The sequence below is a fragment of the Sorex fumeus genome, unplaced genomic scaffold (genome assembly GCF_029834395.1).
Source record: "Sorex fumeus unplaced genomic scaffold, SorFum_2.1 ptg000007l, whole genome shotgun sequence".
In the NCBI taxonomy this organism is placed as follows: Eukaryota; Metazoa; Chordata; class Mammalia; order Eulipotyphla; family Soricidae; genus Sorex; species Sorex fumeus.
The window spans coordinates 22,490,991-22,515,794 of NW_026606064.1; the positions used below are offsets into that span (position 1 = coordinate 22,490,991).

The 24,804-nt window shown below is 43.1% G+C and overlaps 1 protein-coding gene across 1 annotated transcript in view; it reads left to right on the forward strand.

Annotated features, from left to right (window-relative positions):
• The first annotated feature begins 266 nt into the window (after positions 1-266).
• CSTF3 (cleavage stimulation factor subunit 3) overlaps positions 267-24,804 on the forward strand; it is a 94,640-nt gene continuing 70,102 nt past the window's right edge. Inside the window, exon 1 of the mRNA XM_056133132.1 lies at positions 267-488. Within this exon, the coding sequence (XP_055989107.1) occupies positions 462-488 (27 nt within the window). The 5' untranslated portion in view covers positions 267-461. The remainder of the gene's footprint in view (positions 489-24,804) is intronic.

The window sequence follows — 24,804 nt, forward strand, 5'->3', positions numbered from 1 at the left end:
ATGATTGGCAGTCAGGCCTCAATGGAGAAGAACTGACGTCCGTAGGCTGAGAATTGAATTCCAAAAGGCGCGAGACTACCGGCAAAACAGCTTCCCGCCTCCAGGAAGTCTGCTGTAGACAATCAACAGTTTCTCCAGCCCAGAGCCGTGACGTCGACGCTGGCCGAGGTGCCTCTCCCGGAGAGCGCTCTGCGTCTGCGCAAGCGCAGTAACAACCATTATTCGCGTGGCTCCGCCCACTACCCCGGAAGTTAATGCAGAAGCCACACCTCCGTCCTCGTCCGGCAGGGGCGCAGCCATTTTAATTCATATCTGAGTGGGCGGTGGCGAGTCTTGTCGGCGGTCTGGCTCCGCTGGGCCGGGGGTGGCCTGACTTGGTGTGCGAGTGCTTTTTAGTTTAATTTTTCTTTTTCCAGCTTCTCCTCGCGGCCCATTTTCCCACCTTGTAACCCGCGGAGGCCATGTCAGGAGACGGAGCCGCTGAGCAGGTGAGGAAGGAGGGTGATGGGGCCTCGTGGCTACCTCTCTCCGCGTCTGTTGTCGGGGAACTCGGGCCATGTTTGCTGAGGGAAACCCCTTGGTGTGTGTCTGGGGTCGGGGGGGGGGGGTGTCTACTGAAATCGGACGCCAGGTTTTAGAGGAGTGGGGGAAGCAAGATCTTGACTGATACTTCAAAATTGTGGGATTTTCTTTTTTTTGCTCACTGACGTTCATGAGAACAAATAAACCAGGTTCGGATAATCGTGGCGGAAGCGGCTTTGACCCTGTTGAGGTGCTTGGGGCTGTTTTCTGAGGAAATGTCTTTGAAAGATGATGCTCGGGGGAGCCGATCGTTTCATCGTGCGCTCGCTGTTTTCGAATACCTCGAAAACGTTCCGGTCGCCCCCGTCTCCGAATTACCCTCTCCCTCAGTAATAGGTTCCTAGCCTTAGAAATACTTTGAGGTGTAATAGATGCTTGCCAGAGCGAGTGTGACGAAACCAGCTTCTCGAGACCGAGATTTCGCGGCTTTCCCTGCTGCTTTATTCCATCTACATGTCTATCTATATTTCATACATTTCATTTCCCCACCCCCCCCCCCGCCCCTCCTCCGGCGACACATGTATCGCAGAATTGGGAAACGAGAAGTTGTTTTTGGTCACAGTAAATAAAAGCCATCCTTTGGTATGTTTTGTTTTGTTTCTTTGTGTTTGTTTTTTTTGTTTTTGTTTTTAAATGTGACTCTTACGTTAAACTTCAGCTCGTTAGGTCATTCCGGCTTTTGTAAGATCGTAGTTTTATCTTTCAGTTGGAAAGAGGGATGATAATTGCGTTCGCTTTTCAGTCTTAATTCCTGTTCCGTGTTCAGGTGAATAAAATCGTTTCAGAAATGGAGGCTGCCTAGCATGCGGTCCCCGTTTTCCTGGAATTTCCCATTTCCATGGCAACGAGATACGCAGAGGTTTTCGTTTTCTTTTTCCTTTTCTTTTTTTTTTTAAATCCAAGTCTCGGGTTTTAAACGAGAAAGCTGTTGCTGGAGTCTGGCAGAGAACAGGGATAATCGAAGCGTTGCTGTTGAGCCCGGGTTTTCGTTAGGTCGGGAAAGTGCGTGGCCTTGCATTTCATATTCGCCCGTCGTCTGATTTAAGGGGCCTTAGGGTGCCCCAAAATGCGAAATACTGCGTGCAATGACACCAAAACTGCATATGTGTGCCTGCCCTTTTCCGGACTGGCTCTCGGAACAAGTAAAGAGTCAGGTTCTGAGGTTTCACTGAAAGCTTTTGAAATGCTGCTTATCTAAAATTGTAAGGACTCTGAAACGTTGTCGTGGCCTTGATGTCTCCTAACTGGTATTTTATTTCTTTGTTGTGTGTGTTGATGGTGAAAATTGACGTAATTTTGTCCCAGGAGTTGAGTTGTTCAAAACTGAGAACATTTAGAGGAAGTTGAAATTGGGACTAGGGCACAGTACTGCGGGTAGGGCATTTGCCTTTCACGTGCCCACCTTGGTTCAGTGACCAGCACTCCATCTGGGTCCCCGAAACCCCACCAGGAGTGATCCCTGAGCACCAATGCTGTGGTTCAGAAATGGGGGTGGGGGTGGTGCTGAAGCAGAAGAGAATTATCGACTAAAATCAAGCCATTGTTTGCTCCAGCTGTTTGTCAATACATATTTATTTGAAAGCCAGTCTGATCTCCCTCCCAGAGATTATTGCTATCTTTTTAGGCTTTTTTAAAAAGAGGATTTATTTATTTTGTGTAGTGCAGTAGATGGGATGTAGATCCTCAAACAAGAAAAGCAAGGACTAACCTGTGAGAGCACATCCTCCATCCCTTCCTTAATTTTTTTAATTCCTCAAATTTGAGTATCTTGACATGGAACACGATCTCCTTAGCCAGTTCTTTCTTTGGATCTGGCTGTGAAACAAAACATCTTTTCAGACCTCTATATTGCATCATACCTTTTAAGATATTTAATGTTGTTAGATGACCATTACGACCATTTTTCACCTGTGAAAATTGATATTGGGCATGTATCTTTTTTTTTTTTTTTAAGCTACAGGGATGAACATTCAGGGCCTCAAAATACTGTGATCTTGGGCCTGAGAGATAGCATAGCGGGTAGGGCGTTTGCCTTGCACGCAGCCGACCTGGGTTTGATCCCCGGCATCCTATATGGTCCCCCAAGCACCACTAGGAGTAATTCCTGAGCACATAAGCCAGGAGTGATCCCTGAGCATCGCTGGGTGTGACCCAAAAAGCAAAAAAAATACTGTGATCTGCTCTCTCTACCACTGAGCTTCACCTTGTCTCCCTTTACCTTATTTCCAAAATCCAGTCCATATTGAGATTTTTTAATCTCAAAAAATGATTCCTAGGTTTATTTTACATCAGAATCTTTTCTAGGTTCTCCTGTGAAGTTGGGGTTATGTTTCTTGTGTGGTCTCCTAATTTTTTTCTCCCCTAATTTTAAGGAGTCCTCACCTTTGTTGTCTTGCAAAATTTAATGTTTTCTGGGGTTGGAGAGATAGTACATTTACTAGGGCATTTGCCTTGCAACTGGTGGACCCAGGTTTGGTCCTTGGCACCCCTTATGGTCTCCCAAATCCTGCCAAGGGTGAAGGGTGTGATCCAAAGACAAAAAAAAAAAAAACCCAAAACTACCAATGCTTTCTGTATTTAGTGGATTTTTGTATGGTGCAGGGCTGGAGCGATAGCACAGCGGTAGGGCGTTCGCCTTACAAGCGGCCAACATAGCCCACCCGAGTTCGATTCCTCCGCCCCTCTCGGAGAGCCTGGCAAGCTACCGAGAGTATTCGATATGCCAGACACAGTAACAACAAAGTCTCCAATGGAGACGTTATTGGGCCCGCTCGAGCAAATCGACGATCAACGGGAGGACCTTTACCTTTACCTTTGTATGGTGCATTTAACTTGTTCTTTCATCACCTGTATATCCTGAAAACTTGTATGATCACTTCTAAACTCAGAGCTTTGATAATGCCTTAAAACTGTTTTAGACTGCTTATAAGCATTATTTCCCCCTTTTTGGTTTGATTTTTGGGCCACACCTGGTAGTGCTCAGGGCTTTCTTCTGGCTGTGCTCAGGAATCGCCTGGTGGGGCTTGGGGGATCTAACCCAGATCAGTCTGGTGCAAGGTAAGCACCCTACTGGTTATACTATACTCCACTCCTGTGCTTGTAGCGTTTCATCAAAAAACACTTAATACTATTTTGTTCAGTTATCAGTGATAAGTGATTGTTTAGGCTAGCGTGATGACTACTAAATCTTTTTATTGTAAAACAGGTTCATAGTGTTCTTCAACTTTTTACCTAATTAATCACTTGAATAAATCTGTCATTCTAGACTCTTATTTACTGGTTGACACTTTTCTATGGAGAATACATTTCTTCTTGTTTGAAAGTTAACACTGTGGAAACACGAAACACTCGTTTTCTGTTTAGTTTAACATCAGCTATAGCCTTTTTTTTTATAGCCATTTTCTTTAAAAAAAATTTTTTTTTTTTTTTGCTTTTTGGGTCACACCTGACAATCAATGCTCAGGGATTACTCCCAGCTCAAGCACTCAGGAATTACCCCTGGTGGTGCTTGGGGGACCATATGGTATGCTGAGGATCGAACTCCGAACTCGGTCAACCACATGCAAGGCAAAGCCCTACCCGCTGTGCTATCGCTCCAGCCCCTTGCTTTGTATTTTTGGACTGCACAGTGGTGCTCAGTTCTTACTGCTGGTTCTGTGCTTAGGGATCAAACCCAGGTGGGCCATGTGCAAGACAACCACACTACCCACTGTACTATCACTCTGATCCCTCATTTTCATTTGGTTTGGTTTTGTGACTCTGGTGGGGGACCATGCAGGTGGGGATCTAACTGGGCCTTCTGAATGCAAAAACCTGTCTCTTATCAGCCCACTGAGTTCTCTGTCCCAGAAATCTCTCTCCTCTCCATCTCCATCTCCTTCTCCTCCATCTCCATCTCCATCTCTCTCTTTCCCTCCCTACATCAAACCCACATAGGGTCTCGAAGGCAAGGTGTCTAATCTTCTGTGGAGCCCCATCACTGGCCTCTAAGTTTATTGTTTGTTTTTGGATCACCTCCAACAAAGCTCAGGGGCTATTCCTGACTCTTAAACTCAAGCAGTCACTTTATGCCTGCTTTGGAAACCATATGTGGTGCTCAGGATATTGAAGCTGAGTTTGTTTCTTACCTTTCACACACCTTTCTTATACTCGCTCCTCTAGCTTTTTGGTTGGTTGGTTGGTTGTGGGAGAGAGGGGTGGTAGTTGGGTCACACCAGTCAGTGCTAAAGGACTGCTAACTCTGCTCAGAGGGCCATATGTGGCACTAGGTATCGACCTGGATTGGCTTTGTGCAAGGCAGGTGCCCTACTCACCTAGTCTCTGGTTGGTTTATTTAATTCTTGTAAGGAAGAAGTTTCATTTTGGAGTTAGGGAACTATTTAAATCACCTTCCAGTGTTCATAATTTTTTTTTCTGTTACTCCATTTACTGTTTTTGCCAGTTTAATGGTGACAAAACTGGGGCTGGAGTGATAGCACAGCAGGTAGGGCATTTGCCTTGCACGCAGTTGACCTGGGTTCGATTCCCAGCATCCCATATGGTCCCCTGAGCACTGCCAGGAGTAATTCCTGAATGCAAAGCCAGGAGTAACCCCTGTGCATTGCTGGGTGTGACCCAAAAGGCCAAAAAAAAAAATGGTGACAAAACTGTGTATAGGGTCATAGGGTCAGTGACTGCCCCCCTCCTAGGCGGGGTCCCTCACATGCACTCGGGAATTATCCTGACGATGTTTGAGGGGCTATCTGGGGTGTCAAGGATTGAACCCAGGTTGGCCATGTTCCAAAGCAAGTGCCTTTCCTGCTGTACTATCACTAAGCCTCCCCTCTCCCCCTTTTTTAATAACTGGTTTAGCTTTTTTTGAGGAGGGTAGTTACACTCAGTGGTACTAAGGGCTTCTTGCTCTGCATGGAGGGATCACTCCTGGTGATGTTGGCGGGGGTACTGTATGATGTGCCAGGGATAGAGCCGAGTCTACCAGCGTAAGGCAAGTGCTCTACCCACTATACTGTCTCGCCAACCCCCTCTAGGTTCAACTTTTGATTTCAATCTTAGCTCCATTTCACCTTATACAATATCAGTAGGTATTGGAGGTGTGTTTGTGTGTGTGTGTGTGTGTGTGTGTGTGTGGTGGTGGTGGTGGTGGAGGTGGTGGTGCTGGGGCCAGAATCCAGGAATCATCCCCGGACATGCCACCATGTTACTGAGCCACATCTATGGCCAATAGGCTGTTTTGACTTTTTACTGGGTTTGAACTTGAGTTGAACGGGCTGCCTTATTCATAACAATACCTTCTTTAAAAACTAGGTATTAGGAGCTAGAAAGATAGCTCAAAGGGCTCGAGAGGAGGTTTTATATATGGGGTCCCTGGGCTTGATCCCTGGTGCTGCATGGTCTAGGTATAACTAGAGTGACTTCTGAGCACCAGACTGTAATGATTTGAGCACTGGCTGGTGTACTACTTCAGGCAAAACAAAAAAGAACCTGAAAACCTAGGTGTTCTGAAACTAAGGACTTCAGTACAAGACTATATTTAGTACACTTAAAATTCTCAAATAATTTAAATTTTTCCAGGTTTTTTTTTTGGGGGGGGGTGGGGCTGAGGGAGAAGAGGTTTGATGCTACCCCTATTGAAAATTGAGCAATTCATGGCTCTGCTCTGGAATGGCTCCTAGTGATGCTCAGGACCATATGTAGTACCAGGTCTTTCAGTTAGGTTGCAGCCAAAGCCTGGCAAGTGCCTTACTTTCAGTACTGTCTCTGGCCCAAAGAATTGAACTTTTTTAGGAAGATAGGTGTATTAAAAATAATATAAAGTAAAATGTTTTGACCATGAGTAAATAGTTTTTAAAGTTTTGTTGAACAAGAGGAGGAGAAATGTGTTCAGCCTAGTTAACTCACACGAGCCTTTAAACTTCTAAAATTTGCTTTCATCTATACTTTCTTTTAAAAATACTTCACTTAGGGGGCTGGAGCAATAGCACAGTGGGTAGGGTGTTTGCCTTGCACTCGGCCAATCTGGGTTCGATTCCCAGCATCCCATATGGTCCCCTGAGTACTGCCTGAGTAATTCCTGAGTGCAGAGCCAGGAGTAACCCCTGTGCATTGCCAGGTGTGACCTAAAAAGAAAAGAAAAAAAAACTTATAAAATAAGCCACATGCCCTAGAAATGGAACTTAAAAATAAAAAATAAAACGGTGGTCACTTTGGGAAGCTTGCTTGATGTTAGCTGAATGAATTAATTGCCAGTAGTTTTGAACAAAAAGGGTTTTTCTGTGAAAAATGTTTGGGAAGTTGTAAGAAAATACAAAAAAGTATGTTCTGTTATATACTTAATAATTAAAAAAAATACCCACATTGTTGAAAGCTGCTTTGTTTTGTTGGGTGACCATTAGTGTCTACTCCCTATTAAGAGAAAACAGTATCAATTTAAGATTGACTTTTGTTTGGGACCATAACCAGTAAAGCTCAAACTGCTCCCTGCCTTTAAGCACTAAACTTTCTTCAGTCTGGACAATATTAAGCAAGGGAGGAAAGGTATTAAGTATATATTCTTTGACCCAATTGTTTTTAATTTTTAACAAAATTTTGCTCCAGATCTGGAGGCCATGGAAGTTCATGGCCTCACATGGTCATGTGATCCATGGCCTCACATGGTCCTGAACCTTTCTGGATGTGGCCCAAAACCAAAACAGTCACCACAACAAAATCTTTAATAATCATTTGCATGCAGCGATAGCACAGCAGGTAGGGCATTTGCCTTGCATGCAACCAACCCGGGTTCGATTCCTCCGCCCCTCTTGGAGAGCCCAGCAAGCTACCGAGAGTATCCTGCCTGCACGGCAAAGCCTGGCAAGCTACCTGTGACGCATTCGATATGCCAAACACAGTAAGAACAGATCTCTCAATGGAGACATCACTGGTGCCCGCTCAAGCAAATCGATGAACAGCGGGAGGATAGTGCTGCAGTGCTACAACAATCGCTTACTCTCCCATATTCTAATCCTTATTTTAACAGTTTTGGACAAATTAGTTTGGGTCTCTGTTGTAAATTTTCTTGAGAAAATTAGTGTAGAATTTGGCAGTTGTTCCTCAGAGACTTTGGTCTGTGTTTACAGACTAAGACTATTGTTATTTTGGAGGTAGAGCAGAAAGATGCTGTATTGGGAGAACTTGTGTTTCTTTAGCATTAGGAGTAAAGGAATCTCAGGAAATACTGAACTTCATGTTTAATGTAGACTATTTGGCATGGCAAGAGGTATTTACATGTTTGTTTTTACTGTGCAGGTGACTGCCCAGCACAGTGGGGTTGGGGATTGAGGGCTGGAGTGGGCCACATCCAATAGTGTTCCTGGGCTGTTGTGGCTCTGTATTTAGGAATGATTGCTGTGCTCAGAACCACATAAAAACAGGTGCTTTGCTTCCTGTACTGTATCTCAGCCCCCTCAACACAATTTTTTAAATTTATTTAGTTTTGAGGGCTGGAGTGATAGCACAGCTGGTAGGGCATTTGCCTTGCATGCCGCCTGCCCAGGTTCCATGCCTCCACCCCTCTCGGAGAGCCCAGCAAGCTACCGAGAGTATCTTGCCCGCACGGCAAGCATGGCAAGCTACCTGTGACGTATTTGATCTACCAAAAGCACAATTTGTTGTGAGACGTTACTGGTGCCGCTCGAGCAAATCTATGAACAATGGGAGGACAGTGCTACAGTGCTATTTATTTTTGTGTGTGGGGAGGTGAGCCACACACAGCGAGCTTAGGGGCAATTTAGTTCAGTGTTCGGGCTTTATTCCTGGCAGTGGTCAGGGATCCTGCAGCGCCAGATATAGAGCTGAAACCTCCTGGCATGCAAAACATGTGCTCATACCTTTGACGTAATTCTCTGGTCTTAACAATTCATAGATTAAAGATTATTTGCCATTGTCTAGCAATTTTAATTTGTTTTCAGGTGCATAGGACTGTAAAACATACCTAGATACTTTATTTATGGGAGCCCTAAAGGTTCAGCACTATAGGGAATCTCTGGGGAATGATCCCTTCTCTTCTCCCCGCCTCTCCTCCCCCTCAGCCTGAACATCATCAGTGTGACCCAAAAACAAAAAATTATTTTCTTTGGACAAACCCTACCTATAAATTTTCATCCTTTTTTTTTAATTTTTAAATCTTTTTTTGCTGTACAGTTGGTAGTGGTGAGAGTTGGTTTAAATAAAAATAAGTTTAGTTGGACAAATGTGTACATTTTGATACTGAACAGCTTTTTTGCTCTCTTGGGTTTTGGGTCACTCTGGGTGCTGCCTGGGGGCTACTCCCAGGGTTTTCCTTCAGGGTTGCTTCCAGCAGTGCTTTGGGGGCACATGTGATTCTGTAGATTGCGCTAAGGATGTAAAGGATGCAAGACTTTGAGCTATCTCCCAGACCAGTTTGAATGGTTTCTGATTTTCAGGTTTGGTTGGGCTTTTGAAAGGGAAATTCCTGGTGCCTATTCCAAGTTTGCTCAGGATCATGCAGTGCCAGAGATCAAACCTGGGCTTCTTTTATGCATGCATTCAGTTGAACTCTGAACAGTTTATGATAGGCAGTGAATATTATAGTATAATTATATATTATAATATAATATAGGCGGTAAAGTCAGAAGGGTAAAACTGTCTTACTGATTAATCAGTATAAAGAAGCCCCCACTTTTACTTGGAACTGGAGAGATGGGGGTCAGTCTTAGAGCGTATGTCCTGCATGTGTGAGACCCTAAATTTACTCCTCAGCATGTCTTTACCTCCTTCCAGCACTCTAGAGTGTGGCCTGCCTACCCCCGCCCCCCCCACCCCATCTTTTCCAACAGTACTACTGTAGCGTCAAGCCAGAATCCTTTCCAGCAGCCCCCCTGTGTGATTCTTATTTTTAAAATGGCCCCAGTTTTTCATGTTTTATGTTTATTTATTTACTGCTTTTGGATCACACTTGGCGATCCAAAGGGGTTACTCTTGGCTCTGCACTCAGGAATTATTCCTGGTGGGTCTTGAGGGAACTGTGGATGCTGGGGATTGAACCCAGGTGCAAGACAGGCACTCTACCCCACTGTACTATTGCTCTAACCCTATTTTTCACGTTTTAATTTAGAAAGGAAAAATTAGTTTTGTGTCACACCTGGCTGTGGTCAGGGCTTATTCCTGGCTTTACTCCCAGTGTGCTCTGGAGATATTTCCAGGGGATGCCACAGATTGAAACTGAATAAGCCATGCTTGATATCCCTCTGGCTCCACATTTTAAACATTTATTTTGCCATGGGTTGTTGCTCTTTGTTTCGTAGGTGGTCACTATCACTGTCCTCTCATTGTTCATGATTTGCTCGAGCGGGCCCAGTAATGTCTCCATTGTGACACTTGTTACTGTGTCATGTTTGACATATTTGTGATATCAAATATGTCGTAGGTAGTTTGCCAGGCTTTGCCTTGTGGGCGAGATAATCTCGGTAGCTTGCCGGGCTCTCCAAGAGGGGCGGAGGAATTGAACCTGGGTTGGCCAAGTCGGTTGCTTGCAAGGCAAACTCCCTACCCACTGTGCTATTGCTCCAGCCCCTCCTAGGTGATAAAGCAATTTAATAAGCAAATGAAAGTGTTTGGATTAGTAATATTAAGCCTATTTTTACTTAGATTTTTTGGGAGGGGAGGCCAAACTGGGAGTGTTTAAGGCTTTTGGTTCTGCAATCAAAGATCACTCCTGACATGTAAGATAAGCACCCTACTTACAGTATTATCTCTCCGACCCCTTATAACTTTTTTAGTTGTTCGAAGTTTTGGTGGGTTTCTAGTGTTGGGAAAGGTTGATGGGATTATTGCATGTACAGGTTTTGCATGAAACTTTCACCAAAGACCTTGTCAAGTTCTGTTGTACTGGTAAAAATACACAAAAGTGGGCCAAGGAGATAGTTCCAAGTGCTGGAGTGTATGCTTTGTATACTGGAATCTTGAGCTTGATCCCTGGCATACATGGTCCTTGAGAAACTGGAAGTAACCCTAAGTCAGTCCCCTCCTAACCCATAAAAGGAATACAGCTAAACTGACATCTGATTCTAATACCTGTCACATTATAAGTAGGTTATTCTCTTGGTTTTTTGTTGTTGTTGTTGTTGTTGTTTTGAGGCCACATCCGCAGTACATGGGGTTACTTCTTACAGTGCTCAGGGGACCATATAAGATCCTGGGGATCGAACCTGGGTCCAGTGTGGACATGTGCAAGGCAAATGCTCTATCTGCTGTACTATCTCTCTAGCTCCTAAGTCTGTTATTTTCCAGGTATATAAACTAGCTCAGTTTCTACTACCACATAGTAAATGCTTTTAATTTTGTAAATTGCAAAAATAATGGAAAGACTTGGATCTGAAATTATGTGGGAGATAAACACTGCTCAGTGGTTGCTCCCATTTGTGCTCCGGGGACCATAGACTGCTGGGGGATTTAATCCAGTTTCCTCTGCCCTTTGTCTGTCTCCCCAACTCCTGAAGCTCCTTTAAAGGTGACCGAACATTTGGGAAATATTTATTTACAGCATAGATAAACTAGGTCATGGTTCTCAAAATGGAGCTCATTGCCTTATACTCACTTGGGTATTTTTAAGAGATAGTAGACAGACTATCAGATTTTTCTTGTTGTTGTTGTTGTTGTTTTGGTCACAATCAGCCATGCTCAGAGGTTACTCCTGGCACTACACTCAGGAATTACTCCAGGTGGTGCTCAGGCCCATATGGGTTGCTGGGGATTGGACCAGATTATCTGTGTGCAGGGCAACCTTCTTATCTGCCACTAGACTATACTATCTCTATCCCAGATCTGATCTGATCTTCCCTTCCCTTCCCTTCCCCTCCCCTCCCCTCCCCTCCCCTCCCCCCTCCCTCCCCCTCCCTCCCCCTCCCTTCCCCCTCACCTCCCCCATCTCCTCCCTTCCCTCTTCCCCCTCCCCTCTTCCCCCTCCCCTCCCCCTTCTCCCTCCTCCCTTCCCTCTTCCCCCTTCCCTTCCCTTGTCACACCTAGCAATGCACAGGGATTACTCCTGCCTCTGCACTCCGGAATTACCCCTGGCAGTGCTCAGGACCATATGGGATGCTGGGAATCGAACCCGGGTCTGCCGCATGCAAGACAAACGCCCTACCTGTTGTGCTATCGCTCCTGCCCCTCTATTCCACATCTTCAAATAAATTCTTTAAACAGTTTATTCATCCATGGTCTTCTTTTTCTGGAACAAAAAAACTTTGTTAAGTCATTAGTATAGTTATAGACATTCAGTATTCCAACACCATTTCCACCACCATTGTACCTTCCTACCACCATTATTTCCAATTTTCCCAATTACCCCTTGAGCTTGCCTCCACAGCAGGCCCTTGAGCACCGCCAGAAGTAATTTCTGAGCATCACTGGGTATGAGTTAAAGAAAAAAAAAGATTTTAAAATGTTTTAGGTACCTTGGTTTACTTTATTATTATTGGTAGGGTCTCTTGCATAAATCATTCAAACTGAGTTCTGAGTTGGCTATATGTAAAATATTCTACTTGCTATGTAATCATTATGGGCTCTTAAATTTTACTTATTTATTCATTTATACCCGGCAGTGCTCAGAGTTTACTCCTGGTTCTTCACTCAGGAATTACTCCTGGCAGTGCTCAGGGTACCGTATGGGATGTTGGGGATCAAACCTGGGTTGATCATGTGCAAGGTATACGCCCTACCCATATTACTATGCTGCAGCCCCTGGCCTCTTAGAATTTTTAAAAATTTGTTTGGAATTTTAGTGGACTTTAAAGTTCACCAATTTTTTGTTTCCCTCCATCATTTCCCCAGTGTTTTCCTCACCCCACCCCATCAAATTCTTTGCATGTGTATTTTTTGTTTTTGTTTTGGGGTTACACCTATCAGTGCTCAAGAGTTACTCTTGGTGGTGCTCAGGGTACTGGGGTGCAGAGAATGGAACCTGGGTCAAACGAGTGCAAGGCATGTGCCTTGATTGTTCTGACTCTACAGCTCTCCCATCAGGTTCTTTAAGGGTGTGTTGTGTTGGTTCAGTGCCAGGAATCAGTCCTGGTCTCCTGCCTGCAATCATCCCCACATAACGATTTTTATATCGGCATGCAAAGTACTGAGTTAGAGGTTGAAGATATGTGGATCTTAAGTTCTTAAATAATTTAACTCATTTCTGTGTGACATATAACAATACCTTCTGAATTTATGACAAAATTTTTTTCCAATTTTATTTCCCTTTGGAAATGGGACTAAGAAATTAGATTTTATTCTTTCAGTGATTAATATTGATAGTTTGTCACTTTTCCACTCCTTCACTAGTTAATTCCCTATTTAGAAACAGTTTAAGTTTGGTAAGTATAAATTAATTTTCAGACAGTCCTCAGTTAAATGAAGATTTGCTCCTCTGCTCCCAGCTGCATACCTTTGAGGCCTCATCTGTTCATCCAAAATACATTGCAGTAGACTGAGGAATGAACCTGAGTGCTCGAGAGAGCTCACTGAGCTGACCCTGACGTGTTTATGGTCCCTTGAGTGGTGTGATCGATGCTGTGAGCAGTCACCACCTAATACAGATGTGACAGTATTTCCCCAGAGACCCCCTCCTCCCGCCCACAACACAGTGGCCCCAAAATATAATAGCCAACATTCAAAGTAAAATATTTATTTTATTGTTTTGTTTTTATTTTGGAAAACATTTTGATTAGGGGTAGAGGGAGAACTTGGAAGCCATACCTGTTGGGGCTCGGGGACAATACTACTGACTCTGCTTGGGGGAACCACATATGGTGGCAAGGATGGAATCAGAGTTGGCTGATTGTAGGACAAACTCCTTAATCTGCGTGTGCCTAGGGATTACTCTCGGCTCTGTGCTCAGGGATCATACTTGGCAGGTTTAGGGGACCTAATAGATTAACTTTGTAAGGCAAAGAGCCTTATCTGCTGGACCATATCTGGCTCTGGAAAATAATTTTAAAGGGATTTTATTTCATTTGTTTTAGGTTTTTGGGACACATCTCATAATGCTTAGGGTTTACACTTGACTATGAGTTCAGCGATCAGTCCTGGTGGGGCTTAGGTGACTAACCATTTGGGGTGCTTTGGGACTAAACCTAGGTCAGTCATGAGCAAGGCAAGCTTCTTCTTGCTGTATTGCTACTCTAGGCCCCTAAAGGAGTTAATCTTTTTAAGAATTTTAAAATGAGCTAGGGAATGTGACTTAATGGTAGAGGATACGTGAGGTGCTGGGTTCTGTTCCCAGCAGTGTCCTCTGAGAGCCAGGTCAGGAATGTCCCCCACTAACACCACCAGGGCAGCTGGGTGTGGCCTAGAAACAAATACTAGGTTAGTAGGTACTGAAATCTTTTTTTTTTCCTTTTTGGGTCACACCCAGCGATTCACAGGGGTTTCTTCTGGGTCTGCACTCAGGAGTTACTCCTGGTCGTGCTTGGGAGGACCATCTGGGATGGTGGAAATAGAGCCCGGGTCAGCTGCACTCAGGAATTACTCCTCACATTGCTGGAGGGTGTATACAGGATGCCAGGGATCGAACCCAGGTCTGTCACGTGCAAGGCAAAATGCCCTATTCACTGTACTAGCTCTCCTTGATACTGAAATATTACTAATTTTGATTGCTGATAACAATATTCATAGGTACATTTTATTTATTTGGTTTTGGGGACATAACTGGTGGTGCTCAGGGGTTACTCCTGGCTTTGCATCATTCCTTGTGGAGCTCAGAGAACCACATAGAATGCTGGGGATCAAACTTGGGTTGGTTGCATGCAAAGTTTTAAGAATTTTAATTGATCTATGAAAAGTTTGAGATTTTTGTTTTGTGCGGGGGGATCACAGTTTGTGATGCTGAGGGCTTACTCTCGACTCTGCGCTCAGAAATTACTCCTGTCGGTGCTTGGGGGAACCATATGGGATACTGGGGGTTGAACTCGGGTCGGTCGAGTGCAAGGCAAACACCCTACCCACTCCACTATCACTCTGGCCTAAGTTTGAGAATTTAAGGAACTTAGGTCATGTTCTGTTTCTCTCCTAAGGTCCCTTATCTGATGAGAGTTTGTACCTATAATACTTAAGGGCTCTTGCAATTTAGTAATTGGAACCAAGTTAAAATGGGCAAAGAAATTGTGCAAACATTACTTCAAATGTATCTACATAGCCAAAATAAATAACATCAACGGGAATAAAAATTATCAACTTCATTAGCTTTCAGGGAAATGTAGATCGATCTATAGTGAGAGATCCTGCTTCTCACTCACCCATTATAATTTTCAAAAAGACATATGTCCATGGTAACTCAGTGGTAGACTGCTTACTTCACATCCATACATGTGGCCTTGGGTCAGTCCTCACCATCACAAAAAAATAAGAATATTGTTGTTAAAAAGATAGATAATAATGTTACTGAGGTTGTGGAGAGATTTGAATCCTCAACAACACAGGTAGCAACATGTATTGTTGCAAGTTGGAAAGCTAGCAGCTGACTTGCCTAGGTGTAGTAGTACATCACTTGCCCTACCTGCATGAGACTCTGGATCCAGTCCCTGCCATGACCACCCAAAATCGTTCAGCTGTTAAGATATAACCTAGTAGCTTCACTTACAGATATAAGCCAAAGAAAAAAACACAAGAGGAACTCTAAAATGGGAGTAGTCCAAATATATGTCAAGTACTGATTTAATCTGAGGTGGAATATTTATACAATAGAGTATTATTTAGCAATAGGAAAGAAAAGTATGGCAATGATAAAACATGAACTTTGAGAGTATGCAAAGTAGTAAAAGCTTGAAAGAAAAGAATTAAGTCAATTAATACTCAGCAGTATACTATCCCTTGGGAAAAAATTTTATAGAACAGATTTTAGCTTTGTGTTTCTTCAGTGACATTTTTCTGTTTAAAAAAAGTATATTGTCTAGTTCATGATTTTTAGATTTTTTTAAAAAATGCATACCACTTAAGTATATAATATCTTAAAAATATATACCACTTGAAGTAGTATATATTTATATCTCTAGTTACTCCATCCAGTCGCGTTGTTTTTCTGATGTGGTGTTCTTTGTTTGCTCTTTGGTTTTCGGATCATCTGGCAGTGCTCGGGGTTTACTCCTGGCTTTGCTCTCAGGGCTTATTCGTGGTGAGCTCCAGGGACAATGTGGGGTGTTGGTGGTAGAGCCTATGTTGCCGAAGGCCAGTGCCCTACCCACTGTACTGTTTTTTTTCTGGCCCTTATCTATTCTTTTTTATACATTATGCAGTGCCTGGAAAACTAGTCCAACTTTGGCTGGCTTACTTCATTTGTGGAGAAACCTGCTCTTCTTTAACATTCCCAGAAAGAAAAATGGTTATATTCTAATAGCAGAATCTGAAATCTGATAGTTTCTTACAACAAGAACTTAAAATAATAACTGATTGGCACATGTCTGGATAGGACAGTTATTTTGGTTGATATAAATGAAATTGATCTCAGTCCTTTACAAATGGGTGATAAAAACTTGGCAAAATTGTCTATTCAGACAAGAGATTTAAGAACTATTAATAAAGCCCCATTTCTTAAAATGCTCACATCTCTTTAGGGGTAGTAGAAAACTGTACTTTCTTTGACCACCCTACCTTTTCTTTATAGCATATGGAAACCAAGCAAGGAAACAAAAATGAGAGTGTTTTCTACCATAGCTGTGTTGGATAAATGCCTTTTGTGTGAATCACAACTACCAAAAAATTTGTGGCCATTTGGGTTAGCTTTCATTGTTAATTACCACACTGATTGAAGTGTGTGTGGGTAGTGAATTAGACACATACATATACATATACCCCTTCTTCCTCTCTGACCCCCTCCCACATATTCATATTTAGAGAGAGAATTTCATGGATATTGAGTGGTGTGCTGAGTGGGCCTCATTCAGCAGTGCTGTGTGTGGAGGGATAATTTCTTGTGGTGCTGTGGATCAAACTTGGAATTTTTGCATAGAATGCCTATAAAGCAGCCCTTTGAGCTATAAGATGTGAGCCATTATTCTGCCAGAATGTAACTACTTTGGGAAGATGATATAACTTAATTCTTGTGAAATAACAACTTAAACTCTATCAATCCCTCTGGATTCTTCTGTGGGCTTGGCAGTTTGATTTTTGGGCCAGATCAGGTGCTGCTCAAGGGTCAGTCACTTCGGATTACTGCTTGGGGAACCGTGCTGTGCCAGAGATCGGCCTCAGGCACTGTGCATGCCAGGCATGTGTTCCAGCTCTTTGAGCCCCATCCTTGGCCTGCATTTACATCTGATAGTTAACATTCTTGCAAAGATTCTTAGATACATGGAACCATTTCCCCCAAATGTCCAGATAGAAAGATAGAATGTAGGGCTTATAGGGCTTGCCTCCCTTTTAAACAATTAAACTTTTTTTTTTCTTAACCTTCGATTGTACCTGTTGCCGGGCCCAGGAGCTACTACTATGAGTTTAGTGTTCGGGAATTGCTTCTGATGGTGGGTGATGGAATCTGGGCCTCTTTTAGGTAGAATATATACCCTTTGTGCTATCTCTTTGACTCTGCCCATTTATTATTTTCTTTCTGATTTTTGGGCCACACTTCTCTTTGCGCAGGATTCACTCCTTGTGGTGCTTGGGTGCCAAGGATCGAACTTGGTCGGCCTTGTATAAGACAAACATCCTAATCCACGGTGCTGTTTCTCTGGCTCCTCTCAATTTTTAGTGATTGGAAAAAATGGGGCCTGGAGCGATAGCACAGCGGGTAGGGGATTTGCCTTGCATGCGACCGACCCGGGTTCAATTCCCAGCATCCCATATGGTACCCTGAGCACCACCAGGAGTAATTCCTGAGTGCAGAGCCAGGAGTAATTCCTGTGCAGAGCTAGGTGTGACCCAAAAAGAAAAAAAAAGTGTCAGTGGTTTATGCCCATTCCTAGAAGAATTCTGATTTATTTTTATTTTAAATTTATTTAACTTTTATGTTTTTTGACTACACCTGGCATTGCTCAGGGATCATTCCTGGTGAGCTCAGGGTACTATATGGCGTGCTAGGAATCAAACCTGGGTAGACTATGTAGATCGAGCACCTTGCTCCCAGTATTATTGCTCCAGTCCCCCGAAGGATTCTGATTTAATTGGTCTGGATTGGCACTTGATCATCTTTTAATTCCCCAGTTCCCAGTGATTCAAATATGTTGTTACCACATTGGCAAATCATGTAAAGAGGTGTTTTGTTTAGTAAAGAGACAGTTCTACTTGGTTATAATCATACTTAGTTATATTTTAGGTGCTATTTTCTGAATTTCTCTGTTTTATAAATCATGGCATATATTATTACCTAATTTGTCAGGTTAATTTTCAGCAGGTGGATATTGAATGATTCGTCCTTTTATTCAGGCTGCTTTGAAGACACTGTTAGCATTGGTTAAATAAGACAGTTGATAATTGATAATTGCTTTTAGTTCTGGTTTAAAGTTTCTGTGTTTACAGTGATAGAAATTATTTATTCTATCTTATTCTATCATTCAAGTTTTGGAATTTGTTTTGGGTGCATAGTCTGCGGAGCTAGAGAATAGCTTCCAGTGGTGCTGGGGTCCAAACCTGGAGAGCAGCGTATGCCAGGAATGCACTCCAGCCCCATGAACTAACTCCTGACCCTTACTATTAACATTCTATAGTTAATACCTTAATACCAAAGTTCCTAATTTAAAGGTTTTTGTTTGTGTTTGTTTGGGGGCCACACCTGGAAGTGCTCAGGGGACCAGGTAGTGCTCCAGCATTTTCAGCTATTTCTCTGACCTCAAAGATTTGCTTGAGGTGAGTAGGTGGGTGGGCAGGCAGATTTTGGGGAACTCTGTACAGTGCTCTAGGGCTACTCCTAACTCTGGTGTCTCTTGATGCTCAGGGGATGGTGCGATGCCAAGGATCAGCTGCAATTCAGTACCTAATCCCCTGATTTTGGGGAACTCTGTACAGTGCTCTAGGGCTACTCCTAACTCTGGTGTCTCTCTTTGCTCAGGGGATGGTGCAATGCTAGGGATCAGCTGCAATTCAGTACCTAATTCCCTGTATTATCTTCCCAATCTTCCAATGATTGTTTCATGAAGTAATTATCTTTTATTTTGTTGTATCCCAAGTGGTATCTCAGCAATGTTGGCTACACACTAGCCACTGGGCAGTTATTTCTCAGTTGAATAGTGAAAATCCAGACCAGAGGAATATACAATATAAACTTAAAATATGTATCTTGTGTGTGTGTCTAGCCAAACCTCTCCCCCATTTTAAAACCTACTCTGAAAATTGTTTCCATTTAGAGACCTGCCTTGCCTTTTTCTTTTTGGTAACTGAAAATTATGATTATTTAAATTAAATCTGTTCTGCAATTACAAATGGCTTAACAGCTGAATATTCTTCATAGCTTTTTTTTATTTATTTCACTTTTCATTTCTAGAACATTAAGTTGCTCTTAGTGGAATTAAGGATTAGATTTTCATGATAATTTTTTTTTGTTTTTTTTTGTACCTCACCCAGCTGTGTTCAGGGATTGCTCTTAGCTCTCGAACACAGGACTTACTCTTTTTTTTTTCCTTTTTGCTTGTTTTTGTTTTGGGGCCATACCCATCTGTGCTCAGGGATCATTCCAAGCTCTGGAGGACCATATGTGATGCCATGGATTGGACGTGGGTTAGCTGTGTGCAAGGCACACACCTTACTACTCATTGTATTGTCTCTCCAGTCTCCATATTAAATTTGGGTTGCTATCACTGCTTTTCCCTCTCAGTAATATACAAATGTCTTCTGCATACCTTGCTACTGGGCTGGAGCGATAGCACAGCGGGTAGGGCGTCTGCCTTGCACGCAGCCAACATGGCCGACCCGAGTTCGATTCCTCCGCCCCTCTCGGAGAGCCCGGCAAGCTACCGAGAGTATTCGATATGCCAGACACAGTAACAACAAAGTCTCCAATGGAGACGTTACTGGGCCCGCTCGAGCAAATCGATGATCAATGGGAGGGCCTTTACTTACTTACTTACTTACCTTGCTACTGCTTTGTTAATTTTGATCCGTCCCTTTTTTAGATTTTTGGGCCACACCTGGTGATGATGCTCAGGGGTTATTTCTGACTCTGCATTCAGTAGTTACTCCTGGTGGTGCTCATGGGGACATTATGGGAATGGGGACTATATAGGATTAATTCTGGGGATCATATGGGATGCTGGCCATCGAACCTCAGTCGGCAACATGCAAGGCAAGTGCCCTACCAGTTGTAGTGTCCCTCAGCACCTCATTTTTAAGGCTTATATTTATTTCATTTTTGTAGTTAATTTTAATTTTTCTAGGAATCGTTTATATAAACTAATTTTCCCTTGAATTTTTTACTGACTGGACCTTATGCTGATAAACATTTTCTTGAAATTGTTCATATACTTTGCTCATTTTCTTATTTTGAATTGGTTTCTTTCATTGCTAGATCCACATGCTAAATAAGTTTAACACTTTGTTATGGTTTTGGGGGTGTTTTTTTAAAAATTTTTTAAATTTTTATTAGTGAGACACCATGAGGTACAGTTGTAGACTTACTTGTGCTTGGGTTTCAATTATACAGTGATCAAATACCCATACCTCCACCAGTGCCCATTTCCCACCACTACGGATCCCAGTATCCCTCCCACCCCCCATCCCCCCCCTACCCCACCCCACCTCTGTGGCAGGGCATTCCCTTTTGTTCTCTCTCTCCTTTAGGGTGTTGCGGTTTGCAAAAGAGGCATTGAGTGGCAATCATGTTTCCTCTATAGTCTACTTTCAGCATGCTTCTCCCATCGGGGGTGTTTTAAAGTTTGACTTTGATTATTCTTTTCTTATGAGTAAACTTGGGCTGGAGCGATAGCACAGCGGGTAGGGCGTTTGCCTTACAAGCGGCCAACATGGCCGACCCGAGTTCGATTCCTCCGCCCCTCTCGGAGAGCCCGGCAAGCTACTGAGAGTATTCGATATGCCAGACACAGTAACAACAAGGTCTCCAATGGAGACGTTACTGGGCCCGCTCGAGCAAATCGACGATCAACGGGAGGGCCTTTTTTTTTAAACTTAATCTTTTTGTAATTAAGTTTACTCTTTCATGGTTGGTAGGGTTTAGGCATCCTGTGGTTTTCAGGCTGCTTTATATACAGTTCTCAGTGGACAAGATGATGCTAGGGATCAAGCATTTCACCATGCCAGGTGTGAAACCTAGGCATCCCCCATATAAAATCCATTCACTGTAATTTAGATATTAAAATCCTTTATCTCATCCAGAGAGGTAGTATAGTGGCTAAGGCACTTGCTTTGCATGCAGCTGACCTAGGTGTGATTCCCCAATACCACACACAGTCCTCTGAGCATAGAGCCCAGAGTAAGCCCTGGGTACTACTGGGTATGACCCAGAAGCCACCCCCACCCCACCCCGTAAATTAATTACCACTCCCCCTACCCCCAGTTTAGCTGAAAGTTACTCTCACAGAAAGGTAAATAGGAATTTAGTTTTATTTTTGAGAAAGTTACCTATAGTTATTGACATAGCTAAAAGTCTACTGCCGTTTATTGACTAATCTGCCAGTCTGATTTGAAATGCCATATCCTTGCTAATTTTCAACTTTCTTTTGTTTGTAAACCCTTCTAATCCAGTAATTGGTTTGTCAGTTATATTTAGTTCCTGCACTGTAGCACTGTCCTCCTGTTGTTCATCGATTTGCTGGAGCGGGCCCAGTAACGTCTCCATTGTGAGACTTATTGTTACTGTGTTTGGCATATTGACCATGTTATGGATAGCTTGCCAGGCTTTGCCATGTGGGCTAAATACTCTTGGTAGCTTGCCGGGCTCTCTGAGAGGGGCAGAGGAATCGAACACCAGTTGCCTCTGTGCGAGGCAAACGCCCTACCCGCTGTGCTTTTGCTCCAGCCCATTTAATTCCTAGTTCTTTAAAAATACATAGATGACTCTAGCCTTTACTATAGGCTTCTTAAGGTCTTTTTTTTGTGTGTGTGTGTGAAAGCTAATTTTTAAAATTTATTGTTTGTTTGGGGGCCATACCCGGGGATGCTCAGGGGTTACTCTTGAATGATTCCTGACGGTGCTTTATGGGATGCTGGGCATTGAACCCTGGTCAGCTGAGTGGAAGGCAAACACTGTTCTATCTCTCAGGCCTGATTTTTATTGTTTTGGTCTGTGTGTATGTGAAAGTTATTCTAAAAGTTCTTTTGTAATTTAAAATTACAGTAGCTAGCAATAACAGTAGGCCAGCAAAAGGGCTGGAGTGCATGCTTCCATGCCTGTGCACCATGGTTCTACCCTGGTACCACGTTTTTCCCGGATTACTCCTGGATTTAGCTCCAAAACAAAAAATTAAAAAAATAAAACTTCCTCCTTAGGTTCTTGGAAAAGGTTGGTACAGGGTAGAGCACATGCCTTGCATGTGTAGGCCTGTGGTTCTATTCCTAGCACCACAATTTTGATTTTCTCCTAAATGTATTCTCACAGTGATGTGAACTAATTTAGTCCAAAGAAGGGTACGTTTCTCTCGAGTTATAAATAGAGAACTCGAAAATAATTTCTCTAATTGCATTTGGGGCAGAATTATTTTATGAGATTTTATTAGATGTGACTGCGGGGGATAAATAGAATGATTTCAGGGGCAGTGCTTTCATCTGTTCCTTTTAAACTATATTACTGTATTGGCAGATTTATATTTCAACAAGTCTTATAAAATGTAAGAGAAAAAACTGAATAAATTAAGTTTGTGTCTATACATGGTAGTATTAGGAACCTAACTGAAGTAGTAGTTATTTTTTGCTTACTAGTTAATGGTTGAGGGTATTGTCTTAAATATTTTATTTATATAATAGTAATGACAACCTTTTTAAAGGAGAGTATTGAAAACATTCTCTTGTATTGACATTAAGATTCAGCAAGTTCTACCAAAAAACGCTAGACTTTGAATAATTCTATATGACCAAACATTGTATTCTGCGATATTTCGTTTCTTGTTTTTATTGGGAGTGCTTTGGGGCTACTTCTGGCTCCTTGCCTCTTGCTCCTGGGTTGCTCCCTAGGTGCTCTGGGAACCACATGGTGCTGGTAATATATCTTGCAGCTCCACGCCTTTGGCTTTAGGCTGTACCTGCCTGTGCTCAGGGCGTACTTCTGGTTTTGGGTTCATTGGGCGGAACCAATGGGGAACCATAGGGGGAACCTCGGGGAACCATGTGGGGTGCTGGGGATAGAACCCAGGTTAGTTGTGTACAATGTACTGCCCTCCTTGCTATACTATGACTTTGGCCCACAAAGTAGTATTCTGATCACAACGTAGAGGATTATGTATATTTATGCCTTACCTGCTAGTTAAATATTTTAGGGTTCTAGCTCATAAAATAAGACTACCATTTGAAGTATTTAGAAAATACCAGAAGACAATTTTTTTGTATGAGAATATATTTTGCAGGGCTGGAGAAGATAGTAAAGTGGGTAGGGCGCTTGCCTTGCACACGACTGACCCTGGTTTGATCTTTGTCATCCCATATGGTCCCCCAAGCACCACCAGGAGTAGCCCCTGAACATCTGCTGGGTATGGCCCCAAAATCTAACATACAGGGTCTGGAGCGATAGCACAGCGGGTAGGGTGTTTGCCTTGCAACGCAGCCAACATGGCCAACACAGGTTCAATTCCCAGCACCCCATATGGTCCCCTGAGCATCACCGGGTGTGACCCAAAAAGCAAAAAAAAAAAAATCTAACATACATACACACGCAGACACGTTTTTGGTCAACCCCCTGAACATCTGCCGGATATGGCCCTAAAGTCAATCAGTCAATCAATATCTCTCCCCCTCTCTCCCCCTCTCTCCTACTCTCCTTTCTTCCCTCCCTCCCTCTCTCTCTCCCTCTTTGTCCCTCTCACATTTTTGGACAAACCCAGCTTTGTGATCAGAGCTGGAGTGGCAGTACATTGTGTAAGGCACTTGATGTGCCCAGAGCTGACCTAGGTTGGACGTCTCACACCATATATGGTCCCAGAACTGTGTCAGGAGTGATACTTGAGTACAGAGAGAGGAATAAGTATGACTTGAGCATTACTGGGTGTGGCCCCAAAATCAAAGAACCAGCCAAAGCATGCTCTCTAGACAGTTTAGCTGTCTCTCTAGCCTCTATTATTTTTCTACTTTGTGTATACAGCTTGTGAGTTTTAAAACTCCTTACATAAAACTTTTTGTGTTGGTCATGTCATGATTTGATTCTGTGGCAGTTTCTTCCCAGGACTGGGGGATTTGTGCCTTTTTCACTCAATTTCTGAGTGTATAGTGGAATTGTGAAATGATGTGATAATGCCACAGATTGAGTGCTGAAAGTCCAGATGCATTTAAGTCAGTCCTTTATTAAATTTGCAAATCTGTGAAATTATATTCTAACTGAATTTTAAGTGGTTTTTCATAAAAGTAGCATGCAAGTGCTTGTAAGTGAACAGATGTTTTGTATATTTATACATTTTAATTTATAAATTATAAACATTGAAATTATATAGGCAGATATTCTTAAGTATGCTCAATTGTCAAGTGGGGGGATAGATGCTGGGGAGTAAACCTTGGCCCTCATGCATGCAAGGTAAAGGCGTGCACTCTACAGTTGAACCACATTTCTGAACCTGCACTCATTTTGTTGGACTGGGAATCAGGAAGGGTCAGCAGCATGCATGGCAAGCATTCTGGCCTTGTGTATACAATTTTCAGAGCTTTAAAGGGAAGTATCTTTTGGCGGGGGGGGGGGGGGGGGGGTATCACACCCAGCAATGCACAGGGATTACTCCTGGCTCATGCACTGAGGAATTTCTCCTGGCAGTGCTCAGTGACCATGTGAGATGCTGGGAATCGAACCCAGTTCTGCCGCATGCAAGGCAAATGCCCTACTGTTCCCCGATCTCTCTCTCTCTCTCTCTCTCTCTCTCTGTGTGTGTGTGTGTGTGTGTGTGTGTGTGTGTGTGTGTGTCTGTCTGTCTTTCTTTCTGTCTCTCTTGCTCTCGCTTTTTGGGTCACATCTGGCAGTACTTAGGAATTTCTCCTGGTGGTACTCGGGGTACTCGGGGATCATATGCCATGCTGAGAATAGAACATGGATCGGCTGTGTGCAGGACGAATGCCTTACATCTTTCCAGGATGTCTTGTATAAGAAAACGTTTTTATTCATTGTATGGT